The sequence below is a fragment of the Pantherophis guttatus genome, chromosome 3 (assembly GCF_059756535.1).
Source record: "Pantherophis guttatus breed Tessera chromosome 3, ASM5975653v1, whole genome shotgun sequence".
Classification (NCBI taxonomy): domain Eukaryota; kingdom Metazoa; phylum Chordata; class Lepidosauria; order Squamata; family Colubridae; genus Pantherophis; species Pantherophis guttatus.
This window is the reverse complement of record NC_142065.1, coordinates 175154784-175169501: the sequence shown is the minus strand read 5'-3', so window position 1 is coordinate 175169501 and position 14718 is coordinate 175154784. Positions and strand designations below refer to the sequence as shown.

Sequence of the window (14718 nt, the reverse complement as noted above, 5' to 3'; positions counted from 1 at the left end):
TGGAGAAATAGAAACAGGTAGTAACGTGTTTTGTTCAGCACATATCCATTATGCCCTATTAAAACATTCTTGGGGGGGGGGGGAATTCTTCAAAGAGAAATGTGCATTTGTTTTTAAAAGATATTGAAGTTCTCATGAGACTGAGAATTAAACATGTTTTATTTTTGTAGAACCTTTATTCCATCTATTTTTATTTGTAATTATACATTGAAAAAGTTACATAGCATCACAAATGCTATCACATAACAGTTAGGGATTGCACTAAGAAACTAATAGCATTTTTTTATCTTTGTTTTTGCAAGACACAGAACATTGGTTGTATTTCAATGAATGCAAAATAACATGAAAACCACAGATTCTCTACTGGAAGCAATAGTAAACTAGCCTATAACCAACAACTGGGAAAGTATAATTATTTTATTATTACTATAAAATATAACTATTGTACAAAGGAAAGAAAAAAGGATTAGCATAATTGTATATTAACTAATTAGGTCTTTTAAGGAAAGGAGATTGGTTACAGACTTGTTGGAACAAAGCATCAAATCTGATATGCTGTTAAACATAACGTATTCAAGCTACCATTAAACATTTCATTGCCAATCCCCTTATGGAATATAATTAGGGTTAGGAAGTCAGTTATCTGTATTTGATTCTGTCCAGCCCAGGTTAAGAAGACAAAAACACAATTTCTTTGAAGTAATAGCTATTTAGTTTACTGCATTAGTAGGTCAGTATCTCAAACAATTTATTCTCCCATAGTTTCACAGAGTTTTCACTCTTGCTGGTTTTGGTAGCCACCCATCAACAATCCTTGAGGATTGACATAAGAAGATCCTTTATAACAAAAGATGGTGCCCATGAAAAGATAGATCATCAGAAATTATTGTTGCTGAATAGATAGCATACTTATTGAACTTTGAACTTACAGTATATAAGTATCTACTTGGAGATAAGGATCCAAACACTACAAGGCAAGTAGCAAAATTCTTTCTACAGCATGCTGAATATGAAGATCCCTTAAGGAGCACCAAACTTGGCTAAGATTTTTTAAAAATTGGATTATTTTGTTATATCACAGAACTCACCTATGTAGCATTTATTTGTATCTGAATAAAGAATTTGATAAAGTAGCTTACAATAAATAGGTCTTAAACTTAAATATTCTAGTATTTCAAATTTTATAGGTTTAATAATTTGGTACTGCCTATGTTCTATATTGTTTTAAGCATTTTATAAATATACTATTTATCAAGTTATGGGAGTTTTTATGACCAGTTACGCATTTGAGCTTCTCTTTTTTAATGACTCCTACTAACAGCATATATTTATCTATGCTCATTTTTGTGTTCTTACCTGGTCTTTACAATTTTACTTGTAAAACATGTATTATATCAGTTAGTGACTACTATTGATTCTTAAAATTGCCCCTCTGAGGCTCAGTACAGTAATTTACAATTCAGCAGCTACTGAAAGGCCAATCAAGGAAAGAAGTAACCCTTTGATCTCTGCTATTCTGATCTCAGCAAGATTCCCGCTGAAGCAATTTACCTCTGAAGGAAAACTGTTATTAGTGCCAGCGGTTACCACTTTGGTTTATAAAAGGGAGTGGGAGTTGTTAATGAAGTAATTGTAACAAGTCAGATGGATGAAAAATTCATTTCATTAATTTTACCCATAGTACTTGTTTAAAAAACATACCTAAAATATCCAGAATTGTAGTACATAAAACAATTTGTTTTGTAAAATTGCAGCTAATACTTCGTTATTTAGTTATGTAGCTCCATAAAATTATCACTTCCAGAAGACTTTTTGCTTTTAACTGCTGTTCAAGAATACAAAAAGTTGACTTCTTGAAGTCATGATGAAATACCTTCAGATGTTTACCTGTTATACAATTTAAAATAAGGAAACTGTGTAATGGGGTAAGCTCTCATTCCTGCTTCAGCTCCTGTCCACCTAGCAGTTGAAAAGCATGCAAATGCAAGTAGATTAATAGGTACCACTTTGGTGGGAAGGTAACAGCATTCCTTATACTTTTGGCTGGTCACAAGTCCATGGAAAATCTCTTTGGACAATGCTGACTCCCTTGAAGAAATAAAAATGACCAGAAGAAACAAAAATGACCAGAGTCCACCCTAGAGTATGACTTGACTAGACAGGGAAACCTTTATTTTCACCTATTATCTGAAACTGATTGGTGTTTATTATCTGATAATCGCTTTTATGAAAAGTATATAACTTGGTATACTATATTGTGCTATAAAAGTATATAGTACAAAAGAATAGAAGAGTACTGAATTTGCTTTCTATTCTGGAAACATTTTCCCTCTTTGTTAATCTAGTTTTGCCTAATCTTTTCCTTAGATAATCATGCCATCTCCTCTTTCTCTTAATCGTCTTCTCCATTTGGAATTCTCTCCATCTGTGAATGCACGTCCCTGCAGTAGCCCTTTGGTCTGTCCTGCTAAAGGAGAAAAGTTCTTTGGGATGGGAAGCGTGTCTAGGATTCGTCGGCTACCCCCCCACTTGGCTTGGTGTTCAATCGACTGGGATCAGTTATGTCTCCTGCATCTCCTCGGCTCTGGCGGGTTTGGTTCTGTTTATAAGGCAACTTACCATGGAGCTACAGTGGCTGTAAAACAAGTGAAGAGATGTAGTAAAAACCATTTGGCATCACGGCAAAGCTTCTGGGCAGAACTAAATGTAGCACGTCTTGACCATAACAATGTGGTACACATAGTAGCTGCTAGCACATGTACCCCTACTAGTCAGGATAGTTTGGGTACCATAATTATGGAATATGCAGGTAATTGCACTCTACATCATGTTATCTATGGGACTGGTTATTTAACAGGAAATAATGATGGCCTTAAATGTGACCATGGGTTTTTGAGTACAGCTCAGGCTGTCATTTACTCCTGTGATATTGTGGCAGGATTAATATTTCTCCATTCTCAGTTAATCGTGCATCTGGATTTAAAACCTGCTAACATATTCATAACAGAACATAATGTTTGTAAGATTGGAGACTTTGGATGCTCCCAAAAGCTAGAAAATAGCAAATCTTCAGGACTACATCTTTGTCATCAAGGGGGAACATACACACATCGTGCTCCTGAACTTCTTAAAGGTGAGAAAATCACACCCAAGGCAGATATCTATTCTTTTGCTATTATTCTCTGGCAAATGGTAACACAGCAAGAGCCTTATCTGGGTGAGCGCCAGTATATACTTTACTCTGTGGTAGCATGTAACCTGCGCCCCTCTCTAAATGCAGCTGTGTTTAAAGGTTCAGCCACTGGCCAACAACTTGAGACAATAATTGAAAGCTGTTGGGGAGCTGATGTAGCCAAGCGTCCTAGTGCAGAATGTCTCCTTCACGATCTTCATTGCTTGCCTGTAGCAGTATAAACAGATTTTGTCTTATCATTTGCTATCTGTATTATTATCTTTGTCCTAGCTAAAGTGTGTTATTGATCTTAACTTTGATGCTTTCCAGAAATATATATATATATTTAAATAAATATGCTCTAAGACATGAGGGTCTTTATAAAAAAAAAGTGACAAGTTTTTTTCTGCTTGTTAGGATTTACAGTATTCAGTTTCTTAATTATTTATTTTCGAAAGATGCATTTACCTCTTAACACCGCAATAAAACAAAGAATCCAAAAATTTGTGCTGTGAACCTCGGACAAATTATGATGTGCTATTCTCCCTGCCCCATTAAACATTATATGGCTTATCAATAAAATGTTGACTCTTTTTGAATTACTGCCATTCAAAATATGTAAAGAATATATATGTAACTTTAAATATGGTAGTGTTCATTTGTGTATGAATTGAAAACCATAAATAAGAAAGATATTTAACTGCAGTTTTTGTATATATTTTCTGAGACAATTTCTGCAGTATGGTGTTCATTCAGTTCTACCATGGAAATTGGGAAGGAAGCTGTTGTAGAAATTCTTAGTTCACATATATTATTTCTCTTCCTTCGATGCCCTCTTCCATATAATAAATGCAAGAATTTGTTCTTATAGTTAAGTTATTGGTCTCATTAATTAATCAAGTGTATATTATTTTACTGATCTTTTAAAAGAAGTTACTTCCTATACTTTCTGCCTAAATAAATTGTAAACTTTCTAAAAAATATTTGTCAACTGTTCCAAAAAGTTACAAAAGGTTTTGTTCATTTGAAAAGAAAATCTGCAATTCTAAAGATACTTCAAAGGCAGCATACTTATTGTGACTTATTTCAGAGAACAAATGCTAATCTAATACTATGTATACTTGTAGTTTAAATTTCACTGAAATTATGGAAATTACTTTTAATAAAATAAATAAATTTAGACTGATAGTCTGTATTATTTTGTAAAAATGTTAAAAATAAAACTGGAGTTTGGTTTGTGATGCATATCTATACAAAGCTCTAAGCCAAATGTTGAAGAAAATATCTGCTCCTACTCCTCTTCTTTTTAATATAATGTGCATTATAATTTGATGTTTTTAAAATTTTGAACAATAATTTGATTTTAAATTAGAATTACAAAGCATCAAGAAATAAGATAAACCAAAAATGCCCTTAATCTATTTAGCCTAACTTTTACTGATTATACTTAATAACTTATTTAGCAATATAAATAATTTGGCCAACTAAGAACAGAATAACAATGAAGAATCATTTAAATATGAATTTATGACTATTGAATTTTTGATCAATTATATGATCAATTATATGAGTTTTTCTTTAATCCTTTCTCCCTATGAATAACAAGTACGATCACAGTTCAGAGTGGTCCTCCAAGAAAATGATGTCTCCAGCGTTTTCTGCTTAGGCAGAAATGTCCATTTTTATAGTACGTCAACATCTAATGTTATAGATTGTATTTTTACAAAACTGATAGAATTGAATAGTTACAATTCCAATTGTTATATTAAGAACAGTCTTTACAATAGTATGGCTTTCTGAAATCTGTATTTCAGATATTTTAAATAGCAGCTACAGTTTAATCACTAAATAGTGGCTAAAAAAATCAGAGAACAGCTAACACACTTGAATTTTTGCTGACAATTTTCCAACTCAGTATCTACTGAAAAAAATGCCATTCCCCTTCCATATCTAAAATTGTCCTATGATAAATTTTAGAAAAATAAAATATTGGATAACTTGCTATACAACATGTTCTATAAATACATGAAAATAAAGGTTTTTGAATAATGAAATAAGACTTCCACCTTACCCGATTTTTTCCAGCTTATAAAGTGATTATCCCTTAGCTAACATGTACTTACATATGTAAACATATACATAAATAGCACATAAAGAAAAATATTCCTGTATCTGATTGTTGTCATATCAGCCCCAGGTCAGGCCAGGAAATTCCATAGGAAGGTTAGAAACTGACTATTAAAAAAAATCTTGCAAATCTGATTGTGCTGTTCCTCTTCATCCTCATTCTTCAATGAGAGAGCAGCTGCCTGAGCAGCTTACACATTAATTTGACTTAGGCAATGTATTCTGCATATATCCATCAAGTTAGTCTTCCTTACATTCTCTTTATAATTATTCCCACACCTAAATGGAATGACTAGATGTTACCCAGAAGCTGATTTTCTATGTTCTCTAATAGAACACTATATGAATATTTTTATACCATACTCTGCTCGTTGACATACATAGCAATTAACCCCCATTTCATTAGTTTATCCACAATTCAATATTTCTCATCATTCCACCAATTTTCTCTTATTTCCACTGCATCTGTGTTCTTATTTAAAATCTACAGTAGAATTCTTCAATCTCAGCTTAGAAACTTTTTTTAAAAAGACACTCAGCTGTATTTCATGTTACTTCAGTAAATTTAGCTGCTAAGCATCTACTGTATTATAAGGTAAGTCTTTAACCTAGCTCAACTTTTGATGACTTCACAGACACATCCATAAAATTTTCTTGGCAACACTGTGAAACTGATTTGTCATTGCCACCTTTTGGAAAATATCATGGTACAGTCTAGATAACATCATGTTCTCCTATATTCCTAGGATATTTTCCAACCTGTTTTCATTTAGGTAAATAATATTAATTTCTTGCTAATTGGCTAAGGTTGTTGAAACACCAAACTTTTTTTAAAAAAAGTTGTTTTGCAAAAGCAATCTGTTTCTATTCTGGGTTGTAGACCTTTTGTGTATACTATTCCTTGAACAAGAATTCTACTCTGTTTCTCCATGTCCTGTCATCTCACTTCTGCACTGAGATAGCACTATTGTACTTTCTCACACTCTGTGTGTGAAGTCACATGTATACTGAATTTCTTATAGTTCACATGGTATTATGGTTAACATGGAATTCGCAGATTTTTTTTTCTTGCACCCTAGGAAAGAAATATCTGCTGGTACCTACTCTCAACCTTGCAAGTAGGAGGCAAGCATCTTCATCTCTAGGCCACCAAATTATATGACAATATCTCTTGCAAAAATAGTGATTTTGTTCAGGGATTGTATACCTCATTTTTGTTGTCATTAGCCATCTATTGGAACAAATTTAAATTTACAATACTGAACAGTTGGTTATCAATTTTGCTTCAATATTACCTATGATATTATGAAAACAAAAGGTTTCCCATCAACTGAAATTGAAAAGCCTACTTTATTTGTCCTCTAAACCTTTGACAAAGTTGAAGCTATCTATACATTTAAGGAGAAATTGTAATATTCTAAAGAATCATAAGATTTCGTTTTTGTTACGGAGCCATTTATTTATTTATTTATTTATTTATTTATTGGTTCGATTTATATGCCGCCCTTCTCCGGAGACTCAGGGCGGCTTACAATGTGTTAAGCAATAGCCTTCATACTTTTGTATGTACCTGCTTAGTCGGGTTTTCGGCCCCCCAAGTGGTGTTCTTTTTTATAGTCAGCTTATTGCCCCCACAATCCGGGTCCTAGACGCTATAGAGCACTGCACACAAGGACAGTTTTTCCCGAATGCCATCACTCTGCTAAACAAATAATTCCCTCAACACTGTCAAACTATTTACTAAGTCTGCACTACTATTAATCTTCTCATCGTTCCCATCACCCATCTCCTCCCACTTATGACTGCATGACTGTAACTTTGTTGCTCGTATCCTTACGATTTGTTTCCTAATATGATTTGATTGCTTATTTGTACCCTATGACTATCATTAAGTGTTGTATCTTATGATTCTTAACGAGTGTATCTTGTCTTTTTATGTACAGAGAGCATATGCACCAAAGACAAATTCCTTGTGTGCCCAATCACACTTGGCCAATAAAGAATTCAATTCAATTCAATTCTCTATTCTGTTCTGTAGCTTCCTTGGTGGACATTAAGGTCTAATCGGTGTTTCTTAACATCAATCAAGTTTAAGATGAATGGACTCCAACTTCCAGGATTGAAGTCTTGGGGGTTGAAGTACACACATCTTTAAACTTGATTGAGATTGAGAAACCACTGAGGTACTTGACACAATTACTCGAATTAGTGGCTGCGGAGAGATTTCCTAACGGCTAATATAGCCTATTTTGACGCAGTTTTACTCTCCTCCAAAATAATTTTAAAAAGTGACAGGAGAGAACGCCACCATCTCCAGACAACGCTTCTCTCCCGCCAAGGCGAAAGAGACCCCTCCCTCCCAAAAAAAACAGCCTTCGCTGTTTTCCGGCACCATTAGGAGCGGCCGCTCTCTCTGAGGCTACGCCTACAGATCTTCCACTACCCACTACGTTTCTGGGCCTAACGATATCAGTTCCGGTACAAAGGGCAAAGAGGCGGGGAATGGTTCTCCCTCAGACTATATAAAGATGCCCCTTGAGAGCGTGCTTCCTTTGGGCGGTTGTCTGTGCTGCGGTTCCTTCTTTGTTTCCTGACTCACCGCTGTTCCCTGGGCCTCTGGTGCTCACTTCGGCCGGGATTAAGTCGGTCAGGAAGGTTTCGCGGCAACTATGGTGAGAGGAGGAAGGGGAGAGCCCTGCGCCGAGGGCTGGGCTGGGGTAGACCGGAGAGGATGTACGAACTCGAGCGGCACGAGAACTCTTAGGCCGCCTGCCTGCGCCTGCGCCGTGCTCGCTGGCGGCTCGTGCCTTTCTCTGGCAGCCCAAAGGCGCTTCCTGACTCAGAAACTGGAGCAAGGCAAGCCTGTTCGTTGGATAGGAAAAAGGGCGAAGTCTTGTTATTAGCTATTCCTATGCTTGTCTTTTGTGATCCGAGGCGACTTTTTCGCCACTGGGTTTTGAAGTCCCGCGCAGGTCGGAAAGGTCTCTGCAGATGGTCCAGTACAGAAGTCTTCAAACTTGGCAGGTTTAAGACTTGTGGACTTCAACTGCCAGAATTCTCCAGCCAGCTATGCTGGCTGGAGAATTCTGGGAGTTGGTCCACAAGCTATGCTGTGGAGTTGAAGTCCACAAGCTATGCTGGCTGGAGAATTCTGGGAGTTGGTCCACAAGGTATGCTGTGGAGTTGAAGTCCACAAGCTATGCTGGCTGGAGAATTCTGGGAGTTGAAGTCCACAAGTCTTAAAGCCTCCAAATTTGAAGACCTCTGGTCCAGTAAAACGCGTGGGAACGGGCTACCTAAATACTTCATAGTAGGGCTTCACGACCACTAAGAAGAGAAAGGACAGTACGAAGGAGACATAGATCTCAACCTATTTTTCATTGGGTGTTATTTCAAGGTTTCAGGATGTGTTCCGATTTCTCAGAAGTATCACGTCATTACAATCCTGTCAAATTATTGTTCCTTAATTTAAAAGTTTAAAGGTAAAACTTCAATGTTTGTATTTGACAACATAGAACCTTGTTATAAGATAATAGATGGATTTCACAATTCTGGCTAAAATTATTGTTCAAAAAATAATTCAGTGCATTATGACAGATTTGTATATTACAGTCAATGTAGTTCACATTGCTTAATTAGTTCAAAATTGCATAATTTTGATTGTGCCTGATTAAAACAGTTCCTCAGTTATGACTTCCTCTTAGTATAAGCAAACTGAGCATCCTTCAATGGATAAGGGCAACCTGTTCTTCAAGGAATGCACAGACTGCTAAACAGTCTAGGAAAAAGTTTTATTGCAGATGCTCATCAAAAGAGCACAGGCAAATATTTATATACTAAGATGTCATTTCTCTTGTTGTGTGAAGCAGCGTATTACCCTTCTCAACAAATCACAAAAGGCTGATAAACCTCTTTTTGAAAGGTTTTTCTAGCTTTCTTTGATAGTAAGGTCTGCCTATTACTCTACAGTTCCTAATGTGTAAGTAAGCCAAGAATTGAACAGTTTCGTCCACAATTTCTTTTTTTGGGGGGCGGGAAGCGTTCCAGAAATAGTTTGCTGTTGCTAATAGCTGAGTTGCTAATTTTCACTTTGGTGGTTTGTTATAGGCATTTAAAGATACTGGGAAGGCACCTGTGGAGCAAGAAGTAGCAATTCATCGAATCAGAATTACTTTGACAAGTCGCAATGTGAAGTCTCTTGAAAAGGGTATGTCACAAAATAGAACAAACATTTTTAAATGGGTGGTAGTAGTTTACATGGTTTTGTCCCAAGCTTGTGTGTTCTTACATAGACATAGAGGTCTCAGAATAATTTTTATTGGCTCATATATTTTGTATTATTGAATCATATATAAAGTAGCATGATGTGTTTGGGCTTTGTATTTTTATTGATAGAGAAATAAAATGTTCTACATTGGTTATATTAGTGTTACTATATAGTTGGCAATGAGGACAAAGGCTTAATTGAATTACTATGATAAATTTATACGCTATTCTGAGCCAACATCCAAAGCAATGCTAAAGTGATCTGTATGTAACATTTAGTTAAAATTCTTGCTTTTTTACAGTTTGTGCAGATCTCATCAGAGGTGCTAAAGAAAAAAATCTAAAAGTGAAAGGGCCTGTTCGCATGCCTACTAAGGTACTTAATTTGTGGAAGGTTTATTTTTTTCCTATATATCAAATTATTAAATTGTATTAGAAATAGTTTGGTTATTGAATACGTCTTTTTGCTTACATTTTAGACTCTGCGAATCACTACAAGAAAAACACCATGTGGTGAAGGTTCCAAAACTTGGGATCGTTTCCAAATGCGTATACATAAGCGCCTCATTGATTTACACAGTCCTTCAGAGATTGTCAAACAGATAACTTCTATCAGCATTGAACCTGGAGTTGAAGTTGAAGTTACTATTGCTGATGCTTAAATGATTGTTACATGTATCAATAAAAGCTGTTAAGTTTTTATCATTACTAGTTGTGATAGTGACTTTATCATGAAGATTTGAGAAGTCTAGCTTACAAGTTTTAAGAAAGGAAAGTGGTGATCAAGATATCAATACAAAATTCTCTGGTTTATAAATTTGCAATGGTTTGTATAATTAAATAGACTGAATCTGTGATGGCGAACCTATGGCATACGTGCACGAAGTGGCATACAGAACCCTCTCTGGGCATGTGCATTGTCACCAGTTGCTCTTCCGAGTTCCAGTGCACCAGTGCACCCTCCAGTTTTGTCACTCTGTGCCGAAAAGGTTAACCATCACTGGACTAAATACAACACACACACACACACACACACACACACACACACATATGTATATATACTGGGATCAAAAAAATAATCTGATTCTTGGGTATTTAATTCTTCTGTCCTGAAATAATTTCTATGATGGACAGTTTTAACTTTAAAAAAAGGCACTAGATCTGTTGCGCATTGTAATCTAAACCCATTTTTTCCTTTTTTTAAAACTATCCTGAGATAGTTTAAAGAAATTGTTTTTTAAAAAACTTCCTGAGCTTTTTTTCTGAAGTCTCTAGAGTACAGTATATTCTTTGATCATGGGGAGGTTGCAACAGTTGTGTGAAAAAGTCATAGTCACTTTTTTCACTTTAAGTCAACTAATAATAGTAGCTGGAAGTTACAGCAGACTGAAAAAGTGACTTGTGACTTTTTCACACAACTGTTGCAGCAAACCCATGATTACATGATCAAAATTTGGGCATTTAGCAACTGGCATGTATTTATGACAATTGCAATGCTCTAAAATGGGACAAAAAAAAGGCATAAAATGGGGCAAAGCCCACTTTCTTGCTCAGCAACAAATTTTGGGCTCAATTGTAAGTTGAAGACTGCAAATTAATTGGAGTTAAATAATAGGCAATTGTTTATTATACCTTGCAAAGAATGGCTGATTTTATTTGAAAAGAAAGGGATCTTTTGCTCCAAATAATAGACTTTTAAATCAATACTGAAAAAATCGCTTCATAAGCAGGTTCATCACAGATAAAAATACACATTTTGGTGGGTATAAACATTTCTCAAAAATGAATACAATTTTTAAAAAGACATCACAATTGGTTTCCATAACACTAACATTGTGAAATGGACTTGTCATGGGTGTGTCTCCTTCCCTGTTAAGAGAATTATGTAGACAGTATTTTGAAAAACATTTACATTAGTGATGTTGCATGCATAAACCACAAACTTTTTTTTAATTAAAGACTGGTAGAGCTTTGAAGTAAGCAACGATGGATGTTGAATTTTACTTGCTTATTCTATTGGACATTTGAAATAGTCATAATCTAAAGGATTGGTAGCTTCAGTAATGTTTGTTAATTATTACTCATTATATGTGAAAAATATTTTTGCCTAATGTTTTTAGGGCATTTTTGTTAGTTCAATTTTTTTATTCCTTTGTTAATGCCCTCTAGTGGATTATTGCAGCCACTGTAATTTTAAAAGAAACCAGACCAGTTCTAACTAACTGGCTGCATTGTATTTGAACTTTTCACAGGAATCTTTCTAGATGTTAACAGCTGACAAAAAAATGTTAATCTCATTCAGTGCTCATTTGCAGCAGGAGCTATATTGCATGCAGTACACTTGGGTATTTATAGAAATATAACACACTGGCATGTAAATACATATGCAAAATATTTTTCTAGCCATATAATTTAATAGTGGGAAATTTTGCATATTTCCTTGCAATATGAGGGGATTTGTCCTCATGTTCTCATAATGATAATGAGTGTTTTTGCCAAGTAGAATCAGGGAAGGGAATCGCGGGTTCGGGCGGCAAACCTGTGATCCCCTTCCCAATTCCAAACATGGAGTATGTGCAGAGACAAAAAAAACTGTACCGTGTTTCAGGCAGCGGAACTGGCCAGGAAGAAGTGTGCTGAGAAGGAGGATGGGGGCGCGCGGCTCTGCAATGTGCAGAAAAACACTTTTAGGCGTCAGCACTACAATCTCCTCCCCGAATCCAAAGCACTTCCCAGTTCCCCGCTGCACATTGCAGGGGAACTGGCCGCCACCTGAAGCGCGACTCTTGAGTTTGCATTTTGGAATCCAGGCAGCAATGGCTGGAAAGGAGGAACGTTTCCCTTTAGAGGCTCCCATTCAGCTCGGTTTGGCTCCTGGGCGCAGAGAGGGTTAGGTAGCGGCGGCAGCGGCTCCTCACATTGCTGAGGAGTGAAGTCAGCGCGGCCAGAGGGGTGACCAGCCGCAAATCGTGGCACCCGCCTTGTTCCCCAAAGCTGCTGGGCAGATTCCTCCGCCCCCACACTGTCCCGAAAAAGAAGGGTTGTTCCTCAGGCTGTGCTCTGTCCCTCCCCCCAGAGCATGCTAGGGGTCTCTTTGGGGAAAAGCGAGTAGTCCCTGCACCTCTAGCTTGCAGGAGGAAGAGGGCGGTGCCACCTTAAATGCTGGTAGGCAGAGGTAAAATACTTTTTTCCTTATTTTCCTGCCCCAAAATTAAGGTGCATCTTATACTCCGGTGCGTCTTATACACCGAAAAATATGGTAGGTTAAAATGTAACTGGCTATGTGGTAGTGAAGTGTGCTTTTCAAATGCTAACAAATGAATGCAGAGACCATTTTGTGCAAACACACTCCCTGATTGGCAGAGGTCACTCATGTTTCACACTGTAATCTTCAGATGCATTTGGAAATGTTGAACTAAATGTTACATTCTGAATATAAAACATAATGAGCTGCAGTCCTTTCATATACCTTTACTTACCAGTGTTATGAATCATGAGTACTATAATCCAAAAGAGTGACCACATAGGCAAGATTTGCAGCATGAAAATTAAATACAAATAAGAATGCCAAATTCTGTAAATGAATTGTTACATCTCCCAGCACCAGAGGTGGGTTTCAGCAGGTTCTGACCAGTTCTGGACAACCGGTAGCGGAAGAGGAGTTTGGAGAACCGGAAAATACCACCTCTGATTGGCCCCACCCACATTTATTCTCTGCCTCCCAAGTCCCAACTGATTGGGAGGAAATTGGGATTTTGCAGTATCCTTCCCCTGGAGTGGTGTAGGAATGGAGATTTTACAGTATCCTTCCCCTGCCATGCCCACCAAGCCACGCCCACAGAACCGGTAGTAAAAAAATTTGAAACCCACTACTGCCCAGCACAATTACTAAGCTATTAGGTTTTTTTCTTCCCCTTTTCTCTTGTAGGAGCAGCTGCACCACGTTGTCGTCTGATAAATACGTATTTTGTAATACTGTTGTTGTAAATGACTTGGAGCAGGCACTTGAGGAATTGGCAAGACCACTTCCCTCCCATACTCTAAACCAGTGTTTCTCAATATTACCAATTTAAGATGTATAGAATTCAACTCCCAGAATTTCCCATCCATTCCACACATCTTGAAGTTTCTAAGGTTGAGAAACACTCCTCTAAAAATGTTAAATATTGCACCTGCTCATATTAGCCAGAACCACTTTAATGGTTCCTTTGTTCTTTACGAAGTTTAGTCTGTTCTGAAGGTTCACTGAAACTACTACTTCAATAAAAAAAAATACTTCCAGTAAACATCTATGGACACACAAACTACACATCTTTGCTGATAACTTCTAAGTATAAATGCTTATATGCAGTACATACAATATTAACAGCCCAATAACAACTTGTTTAGATAAAAGTCTGCTCAATTAAGCTTACAATCAAGTGTGGAGATTACACAGCTGCCTCTCCCAGAAGTATCAGTAGGATATGGGGAGGGCATATAAGCATAAATTTACTTGCTGACTTCTAATTGGTCAGAGGCCCTTATATAAAACCTGAGGTACACAATAACTTTTGCTGGGAAACTTGGAGAAACATTTTTAAAAATCTTTAAATAGAAAGGAAGTGCTTCTATGTAACTTCCAGAGAAATCAAAACAGGTAAAATATTGTTCAGGAAAAAAACAGAAGTTTAAATATATCTCTAATAACTATAAATGTGTAGAGAAAAAGAGAACCTTAATTATGCTTAATTATGCTCTAAAGAGACTCTAATGATACTTTTCTTGAAAAAGTTTGTGGCTAATTTGCCTGTGGTGATATACTCTAAGATATTTGTTTAAACCATGGTTTGTTAAATAACCTACAATGGCTGCGTTTACTCAACATATTAACCCATTATCAAACAAAGTAATTTAAGGTGTAATATTTGTGAAAGACCTAAAACAATCTTATATGAAGGTTAAGCCTGAAATGAGGAAAATACATAAAATATGTATCTGAATGAACAATTATAATTAAGGAGTACATTTTCTGAACCATGTTCTCCTAACATATTCTAGAATTTGAATCAATGTGTAAAAAAGACAACTACTATGTGGGTTAGCTAGGTTCAGAAGCTCTTATCGACTATCCTTTGGAATTTTACTTGTGGAGAAAGGTTTACTAGTGGTTT

The 14718-nt window shown here is 36.3% G+C and overlaps 2 protein-coding genes and 1 non-coding gene across 3 annotated transcripts; all 3 read left to right on the top strand.

The window, feature by feature from the left end:
* Nucleotides 1-2347: 2347 nt before the first annotated feature.
* On the top strand, nucleotides 2348-3773 carry MOS (MOS proto-oncogene, serine/threonine kinase). The gene has a single exon (XM_034429048.2). It carries the CDS (start codon nucleotides 2374-2376, stop codon nucleotides 3412-3414), a length of 1041 nt encoding a protein of 346 aa, XP_034284939.1. The 5' UTR covers nucleotides 2348-2373; the 3' UTR covers nucleotides 3415-3773.
* Nucleotides 3774-7784: 4011 nt separating this feature from the next.
* On the top strand, nucleotides 7785-10273 carry RPS20 (ribosomal protein S20). Its single transcript, XM_034429800.2, has 4 exons — nucleotides 7785-7971; nucleotides 9407-9506; nucleotides 9868-9941; nucleotides 10045-10273. The coding sequence occupies exons 1-4, from the start codon at nucleotides 7969-7971 to the stop codon at nucleotides 10225-10227; spliced, it is 360 nt and encodes a 119-aa protein (XP_034285691.1). The 5' UTR covers nucleotides 7785-7968; the 3' UTR covers nucleotides 10228-10273.
* Nucleotides 9741-9805, top strand: LOC117672926 (small nucleolar RNA U54). The gene has a single exon (XR_004593422.1). It is a non-coding gene; the product is annotated as a small nucleolar RNA U54 (small nucleolar RNA).
* Nucleotides 10274-14718: the final 4445 nt, after the last annotated feature.